This window comes from Neolamprologus brichardi, chromosome 6, assembly GCF_056152115.1.
Source record: "Neolamprologus brichardi isolate AB-2024 chromosome 6, ASM5615211v1, whole genome shotgun sequence".
Lineage (NCBI taxonomy): Eukaryota > Metazoa > Chordata > Actinopteri > Cichliformes > Cichlidae > Neolamprologus > Neolamprologus brichardi.
Genome location: NC_142109.1, coordinates 1,310,040 through 1,326,810, shown reverse-complemented (window position 1 = coordinate 1,326,810; position 16,771 = coordinate 1,310,040). Strand labels below are relative to the sequence as shown.

Below are 16,771 nucleotides of genomic sequence, written 5' to 3'. Positions count from 1 at the left end.
TTCCATCAGCTGTACTTTTCCAGTTTGGGCTAAATGACGTTCCCTTTTGCTCTAAACACATTATCCAGTCCATATCAGTACAGTACTCAGCCTGATTCATTTTCAATGTTCTCAATTTGTTTTGTGTGTGTATATATATCTATATCTTGATATATAGATAGACTCATTTAAAATCTAACTTCCACTACTCTTATATGAATACTCTGGTTGTATATGTACAGTAAACACACAGTCACATAAATCGGAGCCTTGTTTTTATTGTTCGCTATCGGTACAAAAAAAAAAAAGAAAAAAGAAAAAAAGAAAAGTGTACAGCATGACTGCATAACCAAGAAGGTGACACACTTTAAAAACAGGCTAGTGACAAAATATAATGAATACCTGGTTCACAGGAAATGAGTCAGAGTGAACGTATCAGCATCTGCTTTGATGCTTTCAGACTAACATTCCCTCTCATCACGGTTTTGGTTGATGATGCTGTTAATTTCTTGCACGATGAGTCAAAACAAAAAAATAACAATAAAGACACTTGGATAATGTTTCTTAAAACTCATCAGGGACAAAAATAAAGTTTAGAGAAAGGTACAAGAAAGAGGTCCAAGAATCTTTACAATCAGAATAAAACATAAGAAAATATGAAGCACATGATGAATTTAAAGTGACACGTTTGGCCTCAAGATATTGGACAAATGCTGAATACAGAGCTGCTGAGCTACCTGGGTCTGTAAGGAAATATAACTATTTCCTTATAAATAGTATAAATATAACTATTTCCTTACAGACCCAGGTCTGTAAGTAAGTCTATATTTATTGCTTGTAAAAAATTGTTAAAACAATGATCGCTGATTTGAAGTCATTCATCTCTTTATTTGAAAAATGTATAAACTTATAGATGTTTCAAGTCACAGGAGAGCAGCTTAAAAAGTTTCCCAGATACAGTTTTGCTAGCTTGGGTTCAGAGTTTGCATTAAAAAAAAAAAAAGAGGTCACTTACTTTTGGAGTTTAAAAAACAATCCCCCCAAAAAATCAAAATGTATTCTTACACTCCAAGTAAGAAAAAATATTTAAAAACAAATCTAAAATCCAGTGTTTCCCCTGAAAAAGCTCCCAGACCAACATCTGCACACAACTCTTAACTCGATCTTGTTATCAGCTCATTAATGCAGTATGAGACGGTAATCAGCTATAGAGAGATGCAGGGAAATGTTGCACTGACTCATAGGACACAATTACATTAAAAAGGTAAAAGAATAAATTAAGTGTAAGTAAGTTAAAGATCATCACAGCTTTTCCAGACAGCTGTATCTGGGGAAGAACCTTCACCTTTTTGGTGCCTGAACCATATAACCGTATGAAAGGTAAGAATCAACCCAATAAATGCACTTAAAAAAAACAAAACACAACACTAAATTAAGTTAAATTAAGTTATGAAAATTCCCAAACTGTAAATAGTTGCATCCCTCTTTTGTTGATTAAGGCTTCAGATAAAGAGTCAAGAGTCGTTCCTAATCCAGCGGGCTTTGGAAGATCAGTTTGACACAGCCGGTCTCCCTGCTCAGCGGCTGGATGCAGAACGGGCACGCGGCGTGGAAGGCATGTGTGCCATGTGGCAGCGGGATCTGGCTCCAGTACACAGTTGTTTTTTCTGAGCAAACATGGCCACAGGGGACAAAGGCGTGGGTAGGGGACTCCGCATCTACGTAGAACCCCGGCTCGCAGCCAAGCCACAGTGGCACATAAGGGCCCCTCGCACGGCACATGGGGCACTCCCGCTCCTGACACTCTGCTTCGACCTCAGGATCGCAGCGCCCTCCCCAGCCGTGGTAGCCATGCACATGGCCGCAGCGCAGGTATGCCCATGGCTGCTTCTCATCCAGGACGTCCTTGCGACGCAGGCTGGGGAAGGCCAGTGTGTTGAAGCCCACGGGACACTGTGGCCGCCCGGCATTCAGCTCCTGCCGCAGGGCCTCCAGGTGTTTGACTGTGGGAGTGAGGGACAGTCCTTCGGCCGTGCGCCACAGCAGGGTGGCACCACACAGGTCGATCAGAGACCCATCCACCAGCTCGTTGGACTCAGATTCCACCTTGGAGGGGGGATTAATAACCTGGGATTAATGACCTGGGCCTTGCACATGTCTGTAACAGGTTTGCATGTCTTTGTGGGGACCAAAGATTGTAAGTTTACTATACTTGTGGGGACCAACAGCCCTTATGGGGACAAATTCCCTCCCCCACGTGTTTGAAGACATTTTTGAGTCTCAAAATGTGGTTTTAGTGTCAGGGTTACAATTAGGTTAGGATTAGGGTAAGCAGCTAGAGAAAGCATATCAATTAGATGTCCCCACGAGAATATGAAAACACAACTGTGTGTGTGGTGTGTGAGAGAAAACAGGAGTCGCTCACCATATTCCCCCTCTGCTGAGCTGATCTGGTCTCCCGCAGCGTAAAAACATTCCCACAAACTGAGATTTCCCTCCATTGACCAGGTTTGGAGTCCTGGCAGAAGCCGTGGCGAGGATGCATCACGAGAACTCCGTTTGTCGTCAGTGCGTCCATCTGCCCGTCCTGCATTCTCCACTTGGCTGCCTTCTCCTATGAAGAGGTCAAATGTATGTTTAGCACCTTCAAAGTGAAGAAATGTTATCACAGGAAACGAGCAGTTTGTGCGTTCTACCCCGAGGAAGATGTTTTTAGACGTGTCAAAGCCTGCGGCGTAAATCCGTGCAGAGTAAGGTGGGTTTCTTTGGCAGATGATGCGGCAGGCAAAGCGGGAGATGGTGCTCTGAAGTGTCTGACTGTCAGCTTGGTTCTGACCTCCAGGCACAGTATCCGTAACCACAAAGTCAATGGGACTCTCTGTAGAACGGCCAATCTGTAATTACACAGAAACAAGTGCTCGTGTCTTGTTTTCAGTGGTGTTCATTAAGCTACCTACAGAACAGATTTTGTGGTAAACACCACTTTAATAAAGAAAACTGACACGTAACAACGTCATTCATCCAGTGTTCAGATAATACTGAAAATCACAAGGTTTAATATCCATGTATGGTGTATGCTTTTCAAACTACACACCTGGAACATGTCTGTGTTGCTGTCATGAGTGTACTCCACCACCACCGTCTGTGCGCGAGACAGTGTGTATGAAATACTGTGCTGCTCCTTGTTGCTGACGGCCTTAACAAAGAAAACATGAAAGAAGAAGCTCTGTTAGTGTGTTTAACACATGAAAGAGTTTCTTCTACAGCAATCGCGGGGATGTTAATACTGATGGAGGAAGCATGTCAGGAAGAGTATTTTGAAACTGGTAACAAATTCAAGATGTTTTAGTTAAATCCTATTAAGGGCATGTTCCATTTACAGCATCATATTTAACCTGCAGACCTTTAAGACAGAACTGATTAACAGAGTTAAATATGCGTCATTGTAGTTTCCTCACACTCGGTCATATTTAGATTAGAACACACCAGAAATCTGCCACTTTAATCTGTGTTGAGCTCTCACCTTGGCAGCTTGAGGTGTGCATGACATGTGGACAGTGCTCGGTTTCACCCCGTTGGCCTTATTTCTGCGACACAGAGCGAAGCGGCTTTTCCGCCTCCCCTTGTCTCCACAGGGTAGAGACCCATTACACCTGAACACAGAGAGGACAACGATGAGCAAAACTGCTTTATGTTCAGCTGCATTTCAAAAGGCATTTTAATTTTAATAATATTATGAATGAATGAACAAAAGACACTGGAGCGGTTCGCAGCCGAGTGTGAAGCAGCGGGAATGAGGATCAGCACCTCCAAATCTGAGGCCATGGTTCTCAGCCGGAAAAGGGTGGAGTGCCCACTCCGGGTCCGGGATGAGTTCCTGCCCCAAGTGGAGGAGTTCAAGTATCTCGGGGTCTTGTTCGCGAGTGATGGGAGAAGGGAGCCGGAGATCGACAGACGGATTGGGGCTGCAGCTGCAGTAATGCAGACGCTGCACCGGTCCGTCGTGGTGAAGAGGGAGCTGAGTGTAAAAGCGAAGCTCTCAATTTACCGGTCGATCTACATCCCTACCCTCACCTATGGCCACGAGCTGTGGGTAGTGACCGAAAGAACGAGATCGCGGATACAAGCAGCAGAAATGAGCTTCCTCCGAAGGGTGGCTGGCCTCTCCCTTAGAGATAGGGTGAGAAGTTCAGCCATCCGGGAGGGGCTCAGAGTAGAGCTGCTGCTCCACATCTAAAGGAGCCAGCTGAGGTGGTTCGGGCATCTGATAAGGATGCCTCCTGGGTGAGGTGTTCCGGGCATGTCCCACCGGGAGGAGGCCCCGGGGCAGACCCAGGACACGCTGGAGAGATTATATCTCTCGGCTGGCCTGGGAACGCCTTGGTGTTCCCCCGGATAAGCTGGAGGAGGTGGCTGGGGAGAGGGAGGTCTGGGCCTCTTTGCTTAGGCTGCTGCCCCCGCGACCCGGCCCCGGATAAAGCGGATGAAGATGGATGGATGAACCAAAGACACTGGCAAATCAGTAAATCATCTCCTGGCAGCTCAGCATTTAAATCAACTTAGAGTATGTTCATCTAGAGTTAAGCAGTGAGCAGTGCCTCCATTTTAATCCACTAGACTGAGGATATTTCAACTCTACCTGAGCACTCAAAGTGCTTTATTCAACATGCCTTGTTCACTCATCTGCACAAGCACTTTTTTGTATGGTTCAGTGCTTTCTAACATTTACACTCTGATGGACGTATCAAAGAGCAGCTTGGGGTTAGTAAGGATATCTGGTTTGCAGACTGGTGCAACCAGGGATCAAACCACACACCTCCAGAGTAGTAGAGGACCTGCTCGACCTGCTGAGCTTCAGTAACGTGTCAGTGCTGATCATAGGAAGGAAGAAACGAGCAGTTGTAATTAACTTAGGCCACTGTCTCAATAAAAGTTCCATATAATTTTTTTAAATTATTTATTTTTAGGAAAACACAGATTTAAAGAACGCTTTAAAGATTTAAACATGGTCATCCCAACTGAGCCTTCATTAAATCAGTCAAAGATACACAGGAAAGAAGGTCAGACACCAACTAGGGAGAAACCCAATGACAAACAGAACAACATTGCCATCCCAGGTTTATCAGAGAATTTTCTCCAAGCATGACTTCAAACCCCACCACACCCTCAGACAAAAACTGGTTCATCCCACGGATGAGACTCCCACACACAAACTAAACAATGTAATGTATGCTGTGTAGTGCAGTGAGGAGTGCTCAGACCTCTACACTGGAGAAACCAAACAGCTCCTCCATAAACGCACAACACAACACAGAAGCGCCACCTCGACAGGACGAGACTCAGCTGTACACTGGCATCTATTAGATAAAAGGTCCTTCGAGGACACCGATGTTCACATTTTAGATCGGGTGGCTAACAACACCAACTGTCTGCCACCTATAACGCGTTTTTTAAAAATCCCTTGTCAGACGCCTCAGCCCCCATCTTGACCAGGATGATTGAAGACCTACACAGACGTATTCAGTAAAAATGTAATCCAAAAAAACATTTACTCCAATTTCTTAAAATCTCTGCTTTAATGTTCGCCAATGTAACCATGTCTAATCTGATCCTGCCTGGAACTGGGGCTGACGTGGTCTAAATCAGTGATCAGTTTTGGATCCATGCTGCCTTGCAAGTGAACTCCACTCTCTACATTACGATACCCTCGGGTGGATCTGAATTGGCCCACCATGTCCCACTTTTAAGTGAAAAAATGTGAGATTCAGCGTCTGAATTTCAGACACTGTACCGCACAAAATATTGTTTGACATAATTTGACTAAATCTTAATCTATGAACACATTTTAACATGACATATTCAGAAGACGGACTCTGCAGCTGCAATTAAAGCTCTCTTTGAAATACATTTTATACATTTAAGTCTTAAATTTCAGACTCTTCACATCATCTCCAAGATGACAGCTATCTTTCCGTGTGACCGATTACAACATGACAATTGATTCATTGATTTTGTGTTCTATGGCTAAAGCTTTATTTAAACAGTGTTTGATAAAGTGACACACAGATAGGTTTGCAGTACGAGGAAACTGGACCAAAATGCTCCTCTTAGACGGTCAGCCAGAGTCACAGAGTTAGAAAGATGAAGACTATAGTTTTTATTCTGAGCTGATATACATCTGTAACGCAACTGCTGTTTCAACCTTATTTATGAGTGTGAAAGTGCTCAGTAAAGTGAGTTGGAGTTGAAGTTAACTCACTTTTTGGAAAAGAAGACCCAAAGCATCCCTCAACTCATGGTTAACAAACTCAGAGCCGTTAGCTAAACCTGCAGGTCCCAGGTCAGACAAACTGTTGCAGCCTCACCAACAACAAGCCTGACAACCCAAGCAGCTTCACTTTCAGGTGTCTCTGCTAGTTTGTGTTGGCTAAACACACGAGGCCGTTTCTCTGTAGTGTAGGTAAAAAGACAAACAGAGCTATTGCCCAAACATTCCCTCCACAGCTTTCACTGCAGACAGGAAGCTTTGAGGGAGGGAGCAAAAAGTAACTACGGTTTCAGTCCAGAATTAAAAGCAGGATGCTGCGGTTAAGAGATTTATAGGTTATCCAACTGAGCCATTAGGATACCATTAAATGTGTCTGTTTTTTAAAAGCAAACTATCATGCTTTGAAAATTAACAAAAAACACAAAACAATGGCAGCACCGCTGTCGTCCTGATGTGTTTAACATTTGAAAACACAATCCTGAATGTTATGGAGGCTCCAATAAGAGTCAGTTTAACTGAAGTTATCTTCAGAGTCAGGCTGCTGTTAGCTGCAGGTCAAGTAAACAGTTGAGACAAGCCATTCTTTCACTGGTTGATGCAAACTTCCTGCGTTTGAGATCAAGTACCAGCCACCTTTTTCTTAGACAAACACTCGCCACCCCAGTTCCGCTGTGGCTCCACTCTATGAACCACGCTACAATGCATGTTTTCACAAACTATGTGGATCTTTCTAATTAAATCTTATGACTAGTGTAATTGCCAGTCTCAGGGCAATCCAGACTGTTTAATTCCACGTGTGGTCACAATAATACAAAAGCAAACAAAAGGGCTAAAACCACAGCAGCCACCACGTTCCTGACCCGACCTCCCTGAACCGCAGGCTCACTCTTGTGTGCACAGTGAATGGCCTTTAGTCAGGAAGTCGGCAGCATTTAATGGCTGCGGTTGAGTTTCCCAACACACTGGACTGGGTTTAAGCTTTAGTTATGCAGCACCCAACTGAATTTCTCACACTACAAGGCACATTAAAATAAAGAGACTTGCTTAAACCTACCCATGTTTAGTCAATTTCTTACCTAAAACAGTGACGCTTATAAACTTATAAACAAAGACTGCCAGGCCCTTTTAGATCAACAACAGCACAATGGCAAAACATTGTGTACTTTATACAACAGCTAAAGAAGTTGAATGTTACAACCAGATTTAAGGATCGGTTATCAAACTCCAAAAATGGTTTTGATGACATCAAAAATATGTCTGCAACATCCAGCTGTTTTATCGTTTGGTTTAGAATTACAACGTACATTTTAGAAATTAAAAGGGATTTTAAAGAGACTTTTACCAAACACTAGCCACCCCAAGCACAATTTCCAGGAACATATCTATAAGATACAGTCTAGAAATGGTTCAGATGGCCTCAAAAGTTTATCATGATATATCATGGAAGTTTGTGATTATGATATTTATAAAAATATAGATAAAATATTGAAGAAAGTTGTATAAGTGCAAACAAAATTAAGGATGTTTCCCGTCTTCCTTTTCCAGGATTTTACTGCCATTAATGACGATCACATTCATGCCTAAACCCAATTAAAAATAAAACATTAAGCTAACAATAGATGTCTTTGGCCAGAGTCCTTTACATGTAAATGAGTGGTTGTGACATTTATTAAAACATTTAGTTTTACACCATATTAAAGTCCCCTATCAGTTATGAATTTAACTCCTTTTTCTACATCCACTGTATAAAACAACTTTCTAGTATCAATTTCAGAAACCTACGTCGCCTCGTTCTCAAGTTATCATATTCACAACATTTTCAGAAAGCTTACTCTGACCTTGAGATTGAGGTCACTGAGATTCAAACTTGTCCCAGATTTTTTGTAGATGTGTCTCTGGTATCAATTTGAAGCTCCTATGCTGCTTTGATCTCAAGTTCTCACATTCACAAACTTAGGTGCTCACACCACCCGCCTGGCAGGGTGATGACAGTACCCCATCTTTCCACCTGGAGGGCTTCTACTCTGTGGGTTTAGAGCAAGTTTGCCTCTGTGGTCTGTGGGTTTAGAATGAGTGTGCGTACACAGTGTCTGCATTAACCACTTTTCCCTTTGACAAAAAGCAAATACGCAGATGTTGATTCCTGCCATGTCAGTTGTTCTTTATCTCACCATGACTGGGACTGCTGTATTAACCATCTCCACTGGCGGAAGAAATTCATATTTATTATGCATGTTTGGTTACTGTATGCCTTTTAAGTTTGATATTGAGACAACAGAACTCAAATGGAATCCCTCCTTACAGCTAAATCCCCCTGTTAAAAGAAATGTAAGAAAGGGTTTCCTCTTGTTAAGCCAAACACTTTGTGTTTTCACCATCGTTGATTTCTTGCCTGAAGGAGGTTTCATGTGTGCCTGTGGGTAAAATAATAGGATTTTTTCCCCTCCTTCCTGGAAGGTACAACATTGATCAAAAACTGCTCATTTCCTACACATTCAACAGTTTTAAAAAGGATTTAAAATAAAAAAAATGGTCTGAAGAAGTTCTGCTTTGATGACTTATGAATGTATGTGAACTCAGTAATTAACCGCTTACCCCAGAACGATGAGCTCCCCATATTTGACAGGTCCTTTGGTAGACATAAGGTGGGTGGAGATGTTTTCCTGACCCAGCGAAAACATCTGTGCAGGTTTCTGAAAAAGGCAGGCTGAGAACCATCAGAGATTCTCTGCTGAAAGAGGCACACAGCCACCACCTGCAGACACAATCAGACCAAGGTTTATATTCTTGCATTTAAAATCATCAAAAGTTTTCATGATTCGGTTTTAAAGAAAAATAATGAAAAACATACATCACTGAATATTCACTTTAAAAACCTTTAGGCATTCATATAAACACACAAAGGCTTCAACACAATCCTATTCATTGCTACAATACACCCAGTGTCTTTGTACTGGGAGCAACAGTGGCGCACAATGTATCCATTCAAATCTACTGAGTGTTGTTGGGGTAATGCAGGGTCCATTTTATCTGTGAAGGCTGACTCACTTAGAAACACGCCACGACTGATGTTATGTTCTTTTGTACTATGAAATAAACAAAAAACAGAAGAACAGAAAACACTTAACAAGCTGAGCCTGTATTCAGAATCCCAGCTCTGATGTCAAAAGGCCAAAGAGGACACATGATCATCTAAGTCTGCGTGTTACACAATTATGACAAATACTGCACTGATCTCGACTGGTTGTCACACAGATGTGGGTATGTTGAAGGAGCCCCAATTTTTTTCTTTGAGCGCAATCCCTAGAGTTAATATTCCAGCTTATGGAAAAAGTGTGGCAGATCACCGTCACAGATTCAGGTGTTATTCCGCTCTTTGTTCGGCATTGCTAATATTCTGAAAATACCATTTAAGCAACGCTTAAAAAAATGCATTTTTCAGCACAGCTGATGGACCAGTAAACGTTGTGCTATGCAAGCCGACTGGCCATGACAGTGTTTTCCTATAATCACATTTTTCAGAACAGGGAAAAAACAACTCAGTGTTGAGAAAATAAGTATAATCCTGCTACATTAAACTCATCTTTGACATTTTACCTGACCTGACAGTTTTCTCCATAAAAGTAACAATACGAATATTGAATGAGTGGAGAATGTAAAAAATACACGTGAGTGTGCAGATTAAAGGTTTTAGAAGATTCAGCTTTCATTTTTCCCACAATACAAAGGTTGACAATACAGTAGTAGCGTAGGTGACGCCATAGCTTATAGCAGGGGTGTCGAACTCCAGGCCTTGAGGGCCGGTGTCCTGCAGGTTTTAGATCTCACCCTGGGTCAGCACACCTGAATCAAATGATTAGTTCATTGCCAGGCTTCTGGAGAACTTCAAGACATGTTGAGGAGGTCATTTAGCCATTTAAATCAGCTGTGTTGGATCAAGGACACATCTAAAACCTGCAGGACGCCGGCCCTCAAGGCCTGGAGTTCGACACCTGTGCAGTAAAGCACACAAATGGCTGTTAAACCCTGATCTTTTGCTGGTTACATATTTGTGGTATAGAGTAAAATGATTAATTAAATGTTTAGTGGAGAAGACTGTTCTTGACCTTTTAAGCTAATGAACAAAACACTAAAATTTCTGTAACGTTCACCAATATTTATATTTAGAAGTCCATTACAAAGCAGAATTGTCTACAGCCAATAAGTTCAGATCAGGCCTCAGAGCACAAGAAGACAGAAGGTAGAAAGAGTAACAGTTAGGTTTGGCAAACATGATCCAACATAATCATTATTCCAGGCAGGACAAACTGAAGCCTTTACGGCATGTTTCCTCTTAATACCACAGATAAAAGCATGATACAGCTAAGTGACGGGAAACAAGGAGTATATCAAGACACTATCAAGATAAGCTGGTATCAAAGCAACTTAGCAGAAAATGTATTAAAAGCTGTTAGGATGTGGCATTTCGCTTCTAGATGATGATATGCTGATGGTGATAAGCGCTATTTTGTGTTAGCGTGAACTGAAAAGCTGTGCCATTTCTTGCTTCCCGTCAGCCTTTCATTTTAGCACATACTTCACACCCAGAAGCCTTTCATGTGTTTTCTGCAGTATCAGAGCTTTTTGAGTTGTTTTCCCCACTCAGGTGTCCTCATGCTCTTCAACTTTACAGTTTAAGAGGCTACGTCCACACATACCCGGGTATTTTTGAAAACGCAGATTTTTCTATGCGTTTGCACCTTCCGTCCACATGTAAACGGCGTTTTCGGTCACTGAAAACGAAGATTTTTAAAAACTCCGGCCAGGGTGGATATTTTTGAAAACTCCGTTTTTGCATTTACGTGTGGTCGAGGTAAACGGAGAAAACGCAGCGTCAAAGGTGTGCGCCTTTTTTGACGTCACACTGTGCGCCACGTTATTGTTTCGGTGAAATGAATTTCTACAATACTGTTACTGTTAATTGTACTCTCTGCAGTGTTTAAATGCTTACATATACACACACAGTTACTGTCCCTCCACACATACGACTCAGTTCTGCTTCTTTGCCCCAGCTTTGTTTACTATTTGTTTACTACACGAGGCTTCTAGACTTCTGATTGGCCAACATTTCTACACGGTTAGGAATATATCGCCACCTGTTGCTTTGGCATGTTCCTAGCAGCGTTTTCCTTCATTTCTGCTTTTACGTGTGGACGGGATTATTTTTTTAAAATGAAAACGGAAAATCTCCATTTTCAAAAATACCCGTGTACGTGTGGACGTAGCCTCAGTTCATAGTGTGTGATTCACATCATCTTCATCACAGGCCATTCCTGTCTGGACACATGAGGTTAATCACTTAGAATAACTGATTTTCTGCATACTATCACCAAATGTCCTACTGTATGGATCCATCTCAGGTTTACATTAAAAGGAAAATGTATTAAATGAACTGAATTAATCTGTTGCTTCCTACTAGTAAGTACATCAAAATATGTCACTTCTTCAAAATGCCGCATTTGCAAAAGGAATTATGTTGTGAAGCAGAAAAATTATCAACATAAAAATTATTCTGAACAAATCTAACATTGTAATAATTATTTTACATTACACACTGTTTCCAAGTTCATTGCTATAAGAATTATATAGACACACAGCTTTCAATTTCTGACTTCATTTTAAAAACATCGTATGGCTAAAATTAAAGATAAACCTTGTAGGATCTCCTTGCAGCTGACTGGAAAGCTTAAGAGGTAATGTGATTTCAGTGCATTTACAACAAAGCGATGTCCCCATGACTATCCAATGCCCTCAAAAATGGCCAAAGTTTATTTCAGTGAACTGCAGGGTTGCAGAGACACAGTCACTATCTGTAAATTGACACCAGATAACAAGGTTGAGTTCTAAAGTGACTTCACTCCTCTTTCTCGTGTGCGTCTCGTGTGCGTCTCGTGTGCGTCTCGTGTGCGTCTCGTGTGCGTCTTTTCCCTCTTGTGAAAGCAATGTCAATTCTGACATAGATGCTATGTTCATACTGCAACTCAGAGCTGATTGTATCCCGCCTTTGTGACCCATCTCTCAATTTGTAATCAGCCTCAACAACGCAAAGCACAAATGGAGTCACTTCTCCTCACGCGACCTCGTTTGGGCTGCCGTTTCTCACCACTGGCATGGTGACAATTCAGCCTTGATGTCATTTGATGGAAGCGCTGTTACTTTAGGTTATCAACATCAGCCTCTTGTAAAAGAGTACAAATTTTTAGTGTACCATAATTAGTTAACTTAAGCGGATGGGTATCAGCTGAATACCTGACTGCAAACTACATTGTCTGCTGCCTTCTTAATTTTTAAACACACTTTTTTGGAAAGTCAAGCTCAATTTCACTAGCCACACGTGGGCCAGATTACTGCCAGATCTGTTAAATCAAGATATCACTTAAATAGAATCTGTCCTACAAAGTGGAGTAGACTAAAAAGACTTCAAAACGCAACACATCTCACAGTCTAAAGAAACAAACACAGTCACTGACATCCACCAGCCAGAAAAGGTTTACCAACCATTTCTAAGGCTTTGAGACTCCATTGATCCATGGTGTAAGCCATTTCCCACAAACAAACAAAAACTTCCTTCCCAGGAGTACCAGGCCTACCAAAAACACAAAAAAAAATTCATTGACAACTCATCCCAGGAGGTCAAAGAAGAAACATCATCTAAAGAACTGCTGGCCACAAAAAAATAAAATCCACAAAAAGAGTACAAGTACAAAAGGGTAATGTCACATTTGCCAAAAAAACATCTTAATGATAACCAAAGCTTTTCGGAAAATAGCCCGTAGACTGAGGAGGCAAAAGGTGAACTTTTTGGAAAGTTACCATTCCATTTCATCTGAGTATGAACTAACAACACTTCCTCTACAGTGATGTGAAACACTCTTGCAAACATTTGCAGTTCTTGGTGTCAAAAGTGCCACACCAGCAGATTCAGGGGGAAATTCACTTTCAGATTAGGCGGTATGTCTAAATAGCCTTTTTCCCCCATTAATAAATAAAATCATCATTTAAAAACTGCAATTTTTAATTCTCATGCCATCTATGTTTAATATTACTTTATATCATATAATAAATGATGTTCCAAAAATAAAAAAGAAAGACATCAGAAACAGGGAAAATACTTTTCCACAGCACTGTACATTGAGTTGTTGGTCACTTTTTTTCTTTATCCACTATGAAAAAAAAACAGACTATAAAGATAACAGAATAACACCTGACACAAACGGGTACCTCTATCTGACCACTATATTGTTTCATTAATGTGAAAGTAAGGTGTTTACAGTACACAAAACTGCAGAATATTCACTGGAATACCAATCAGGATGGCTCACACTTATTTAGCTAAGCCAGAACGCCAGCATGGGATAAAACCATTATTAGGATTAAGACAATCCTAAAGTGCAAAGAACTATCATGGCTATGAGAGTTGGAGCCCTTCTATAGCTTACATGTACATGATGAAACTCTTAAAAGAAATCTATTTTAAATTTATGAACTATGCTAGAAAATTATGAGTTTACTTGGAACATCCAACCAGTATTTCTAAAACTCTGTGATCTGTAACTATTATTGAGTTGAAATAAAAGATTAAGTTATTCTAATCTAAAGCTCAAAGGAAATGTCAGCCAAGAGTTGTGGGTACTATACAAGTTAGTTAGCAAAAGATGGACACAACAGGATAAGCTCTGTACAGTAATATTAAAGAAATAACAGGGGGGTGGGGGCGGAGGTGTTGGATGTTTACCAAACCAGACCAGCTACAAGACCTATACCATTCTGTGATGATTCCACATAACCTCTGAAGAAGAAATACCTCCCACTCCACACACCTACCGCAGATGTGCCTGCAGAACACGAGCAGGCATGTTCTGCAGATACCTAAGTGGGGACCGGCCCAAAAAAAAAGTCAACATTTTCAGAGATCTCCTCACTCCAGTGGTAAAAAGTCAAAGACTTTCTGTTTCATTATCTGGGTGTTAATTGGCTCTCTGGTGACAAAGTTGGGACAACTACCATCTTTAGCATTTCAGTTCTCCCACAGATTCGCCCTCAGGATTAATATCAGAATTTTTCTGCCCTTTTGTTTGTGAATATCAGTTTGAACAACAGCCACAGAAACGTTAAAGTATGTAAATCAGCTATAAATTGTGATATTTTGACAATGAAATATCTCAATTTATGTAAACTGTAAGCATCACTTCTGTTTATCCTCTGGTGCAACTCTCACCTAGAGCTCCAAACTTTCCAGGCTTTAGATCAACATTCGTCTTTGAAGATGGGGCTGACACATCTGTAGGCTTTTAATATGAGGGGACAGTTGGACAAAAAGGGCAAAGTTTTAACATTAAAATGGGGAACAAAAGCATCGTCTGTGGAGACAGATGCTCTGGTAGGATGGTGAATGCTAATGAGTCTGTGTGGCCAGGACAAAGAAGGCCAGCTGGGCTACAGGACAGGACGGAGTACCACCACGGACAGAGCCCTGTTTAAGACACTAAATATACACACACTATATGTTTTACCTAATATGAATAATAACTTCAAATCCTGAATTCAATGAGCTGCAGAATATAGCAATGCTGTGAGTACATTTTAATTAAATATCTGGAGTTCTATTTGTGGCCACTCTATTGTGGACAAATCAGTACGACACACTTACAGAAAAGAAGCTATGTTAGTGGAGTCAGCAGACACTTCAGAGCCGTTTATGACACACATACACACAGGACACCAACTCCACTTTACAAGTTACTACGAAAAGGACGTGTCACCGTAATTTATTACGAAATTTAATACCATATACGACCATAAAAGCGTCGATAAAATTTGATTTACGTTTCCCAAAACTCACACATTTCCCCCCCCCCCCCCCCCCCCCAAAAAAACTTGTGTTTGGGATTTTGTCAGTGAGAAAAAAAACCCACTTATCAACCTAAACCTATGGCGCTTTCAACCTAAATCTTGAATTGTTTAAGAGATTGGGTATACTGTTGTTGCCCTATATAATGCCATTACGGTAACTCGTAACTCGTAGCTAGTTAGCATTTTTCGATCGTGAAACTTGAGAAAAAGCAGAGAATTTGTTAGTTCATTAGGTACTTATTTGGCATAAGGTCACCACTAACTGCAGAGGACTAAGGCAGCGTTAGTGGCGCTAACAATGACGAAAAGAATCAACTCCTTAGACAATTAACTCACCGAAGTTACTGTTCGTCTTAAAGCAGTCTCATGTCCCGGATGTCTTTGTTCCAGGAACAAACGCCGTTAGCCGTTTTAGACCATAAAATGTCACAGTTACTTAAATGTTTACCAGGAGTTCGGCGACTTTTTATCGATATTGTTCCTAACAAAACCACACTGAGCGAATGCTGGCTTAACCGTTTTCAAACTCAACTGCGCCTCTTAGCTATCAAGGCTACTGATTTCCGGTTAACATTTCAGAGTAAAACAACTTAACTTACTTGAATACCAAAATACTCAATACTTACTCAAATGCCAAATTGTTTTCAAGCTGAAGTAAATGCCAGCAGTTTGTCTTATAAACTTGAACGTCTACTTTTAGTTTTTAGTTTACTCATAGTTAATTAAGAGAACCTGGTTATTTGAGATGGTCGCACCATTAACACTTGTTTTATTATGAAAATACAAAACCTGTACTTCCAGTTTTCTCTGCGGTCTGCGCGTGTAGCCGTGCACAAACAACTATGATTTTAGGTTTATGACTTACTGCAGCTGTTACCCCAATAAGACATCCTCTCAAATTAGTCAAATGTTTCCTCACATTAGGTCATTCAGCTAAATTAAAATCAAACTCTGAATCAGAATCTGAATACTTATTAATCCTGAGGGCAATGGTTTGGTAACAATCAATTAAAATATATATATGAAAGACAGGAAATGTAACTGTAACTGTAAGAAGAATGTAAACCACACAGCACAGATGACAGCACACAAGCACAAAACCTCCTGCGCATGAAATAATATATTTAAAACCAAGAAGTCGGTAGTGAGCAAAATACCTGTCAAGTACATTCCAGGGTCCTTAATCGCCGGAAATGAGTAAGCTGGGATAATATGTATTTAAAATGTTAATAATGTCTGTTTAAACGCCGACGTGTCAATTATACGTTTTGGTACCTTAGGCTGCTGCGTAAACTTTTGGAAGACAGGAGTGAGTTACCAACTGGTTTATTTTTGATTAACCGTCCCCAAAGATGAAGAGTTCCTAAGTTATCTTGGTAGTTGTTGTTTGTTTTTGTTGTTGTTGTTTTTTTATGTAAATAGTGTTGTTTTTTTTATTAGTATTTTTTCCAGTCATGTCACAACACAATTTAAATCAGATATTATACCCAAAACATCGACCCGTCTATTTTCTTATACCAGTTTGAGGCAGGTTAACACATAGAGACAGACAACAGATAAAAATAACAAGTGCTGGATAAACAGAACAGCTGTAACAAGGCTGGTTAAGGTAAAACGCTGCGCTGTGCTTGT

At 40.8% G+C, this 16,771-nt stretch overlaps 1 protein-coding gene across 1 annotated transcript; it reads right to left on the bottom strand.

Moving 5' to 3' along the window:
• Positions 1-254: 254 nt before the first annotated feature.
• Positions 255-15,683, bottom strand: LOC102780274 (E3 ubiquitin-protein ligase pellino homolog 1-like). Its single transcript, XM_087841420.1, has 7 exons — positions 15,476-15,683; positions 8,843-9,002; positions 3,503-3,632; positions 3,074-3,175; positions 2,676-2,873; positions 2,405-2,593; positions 255-2,085 (listed from the first exon to the last, which is right to left on the bottom strand). The coding sequence occupies exons 2-7, from the start codon at positions 8,926-8,928 to the stop codon at positions 1,507-1,509; spliced, it is 1,284 nt and encodes a 427-aa protein (XP_087697546.1). The 5' UTR covers positions 8,929-9,002; positions 15,476-15,683; the 3' UTR covers positions 255-1,506.
• Positions 15,684-16,771: the final 1,088 nt, after the last annotated feature.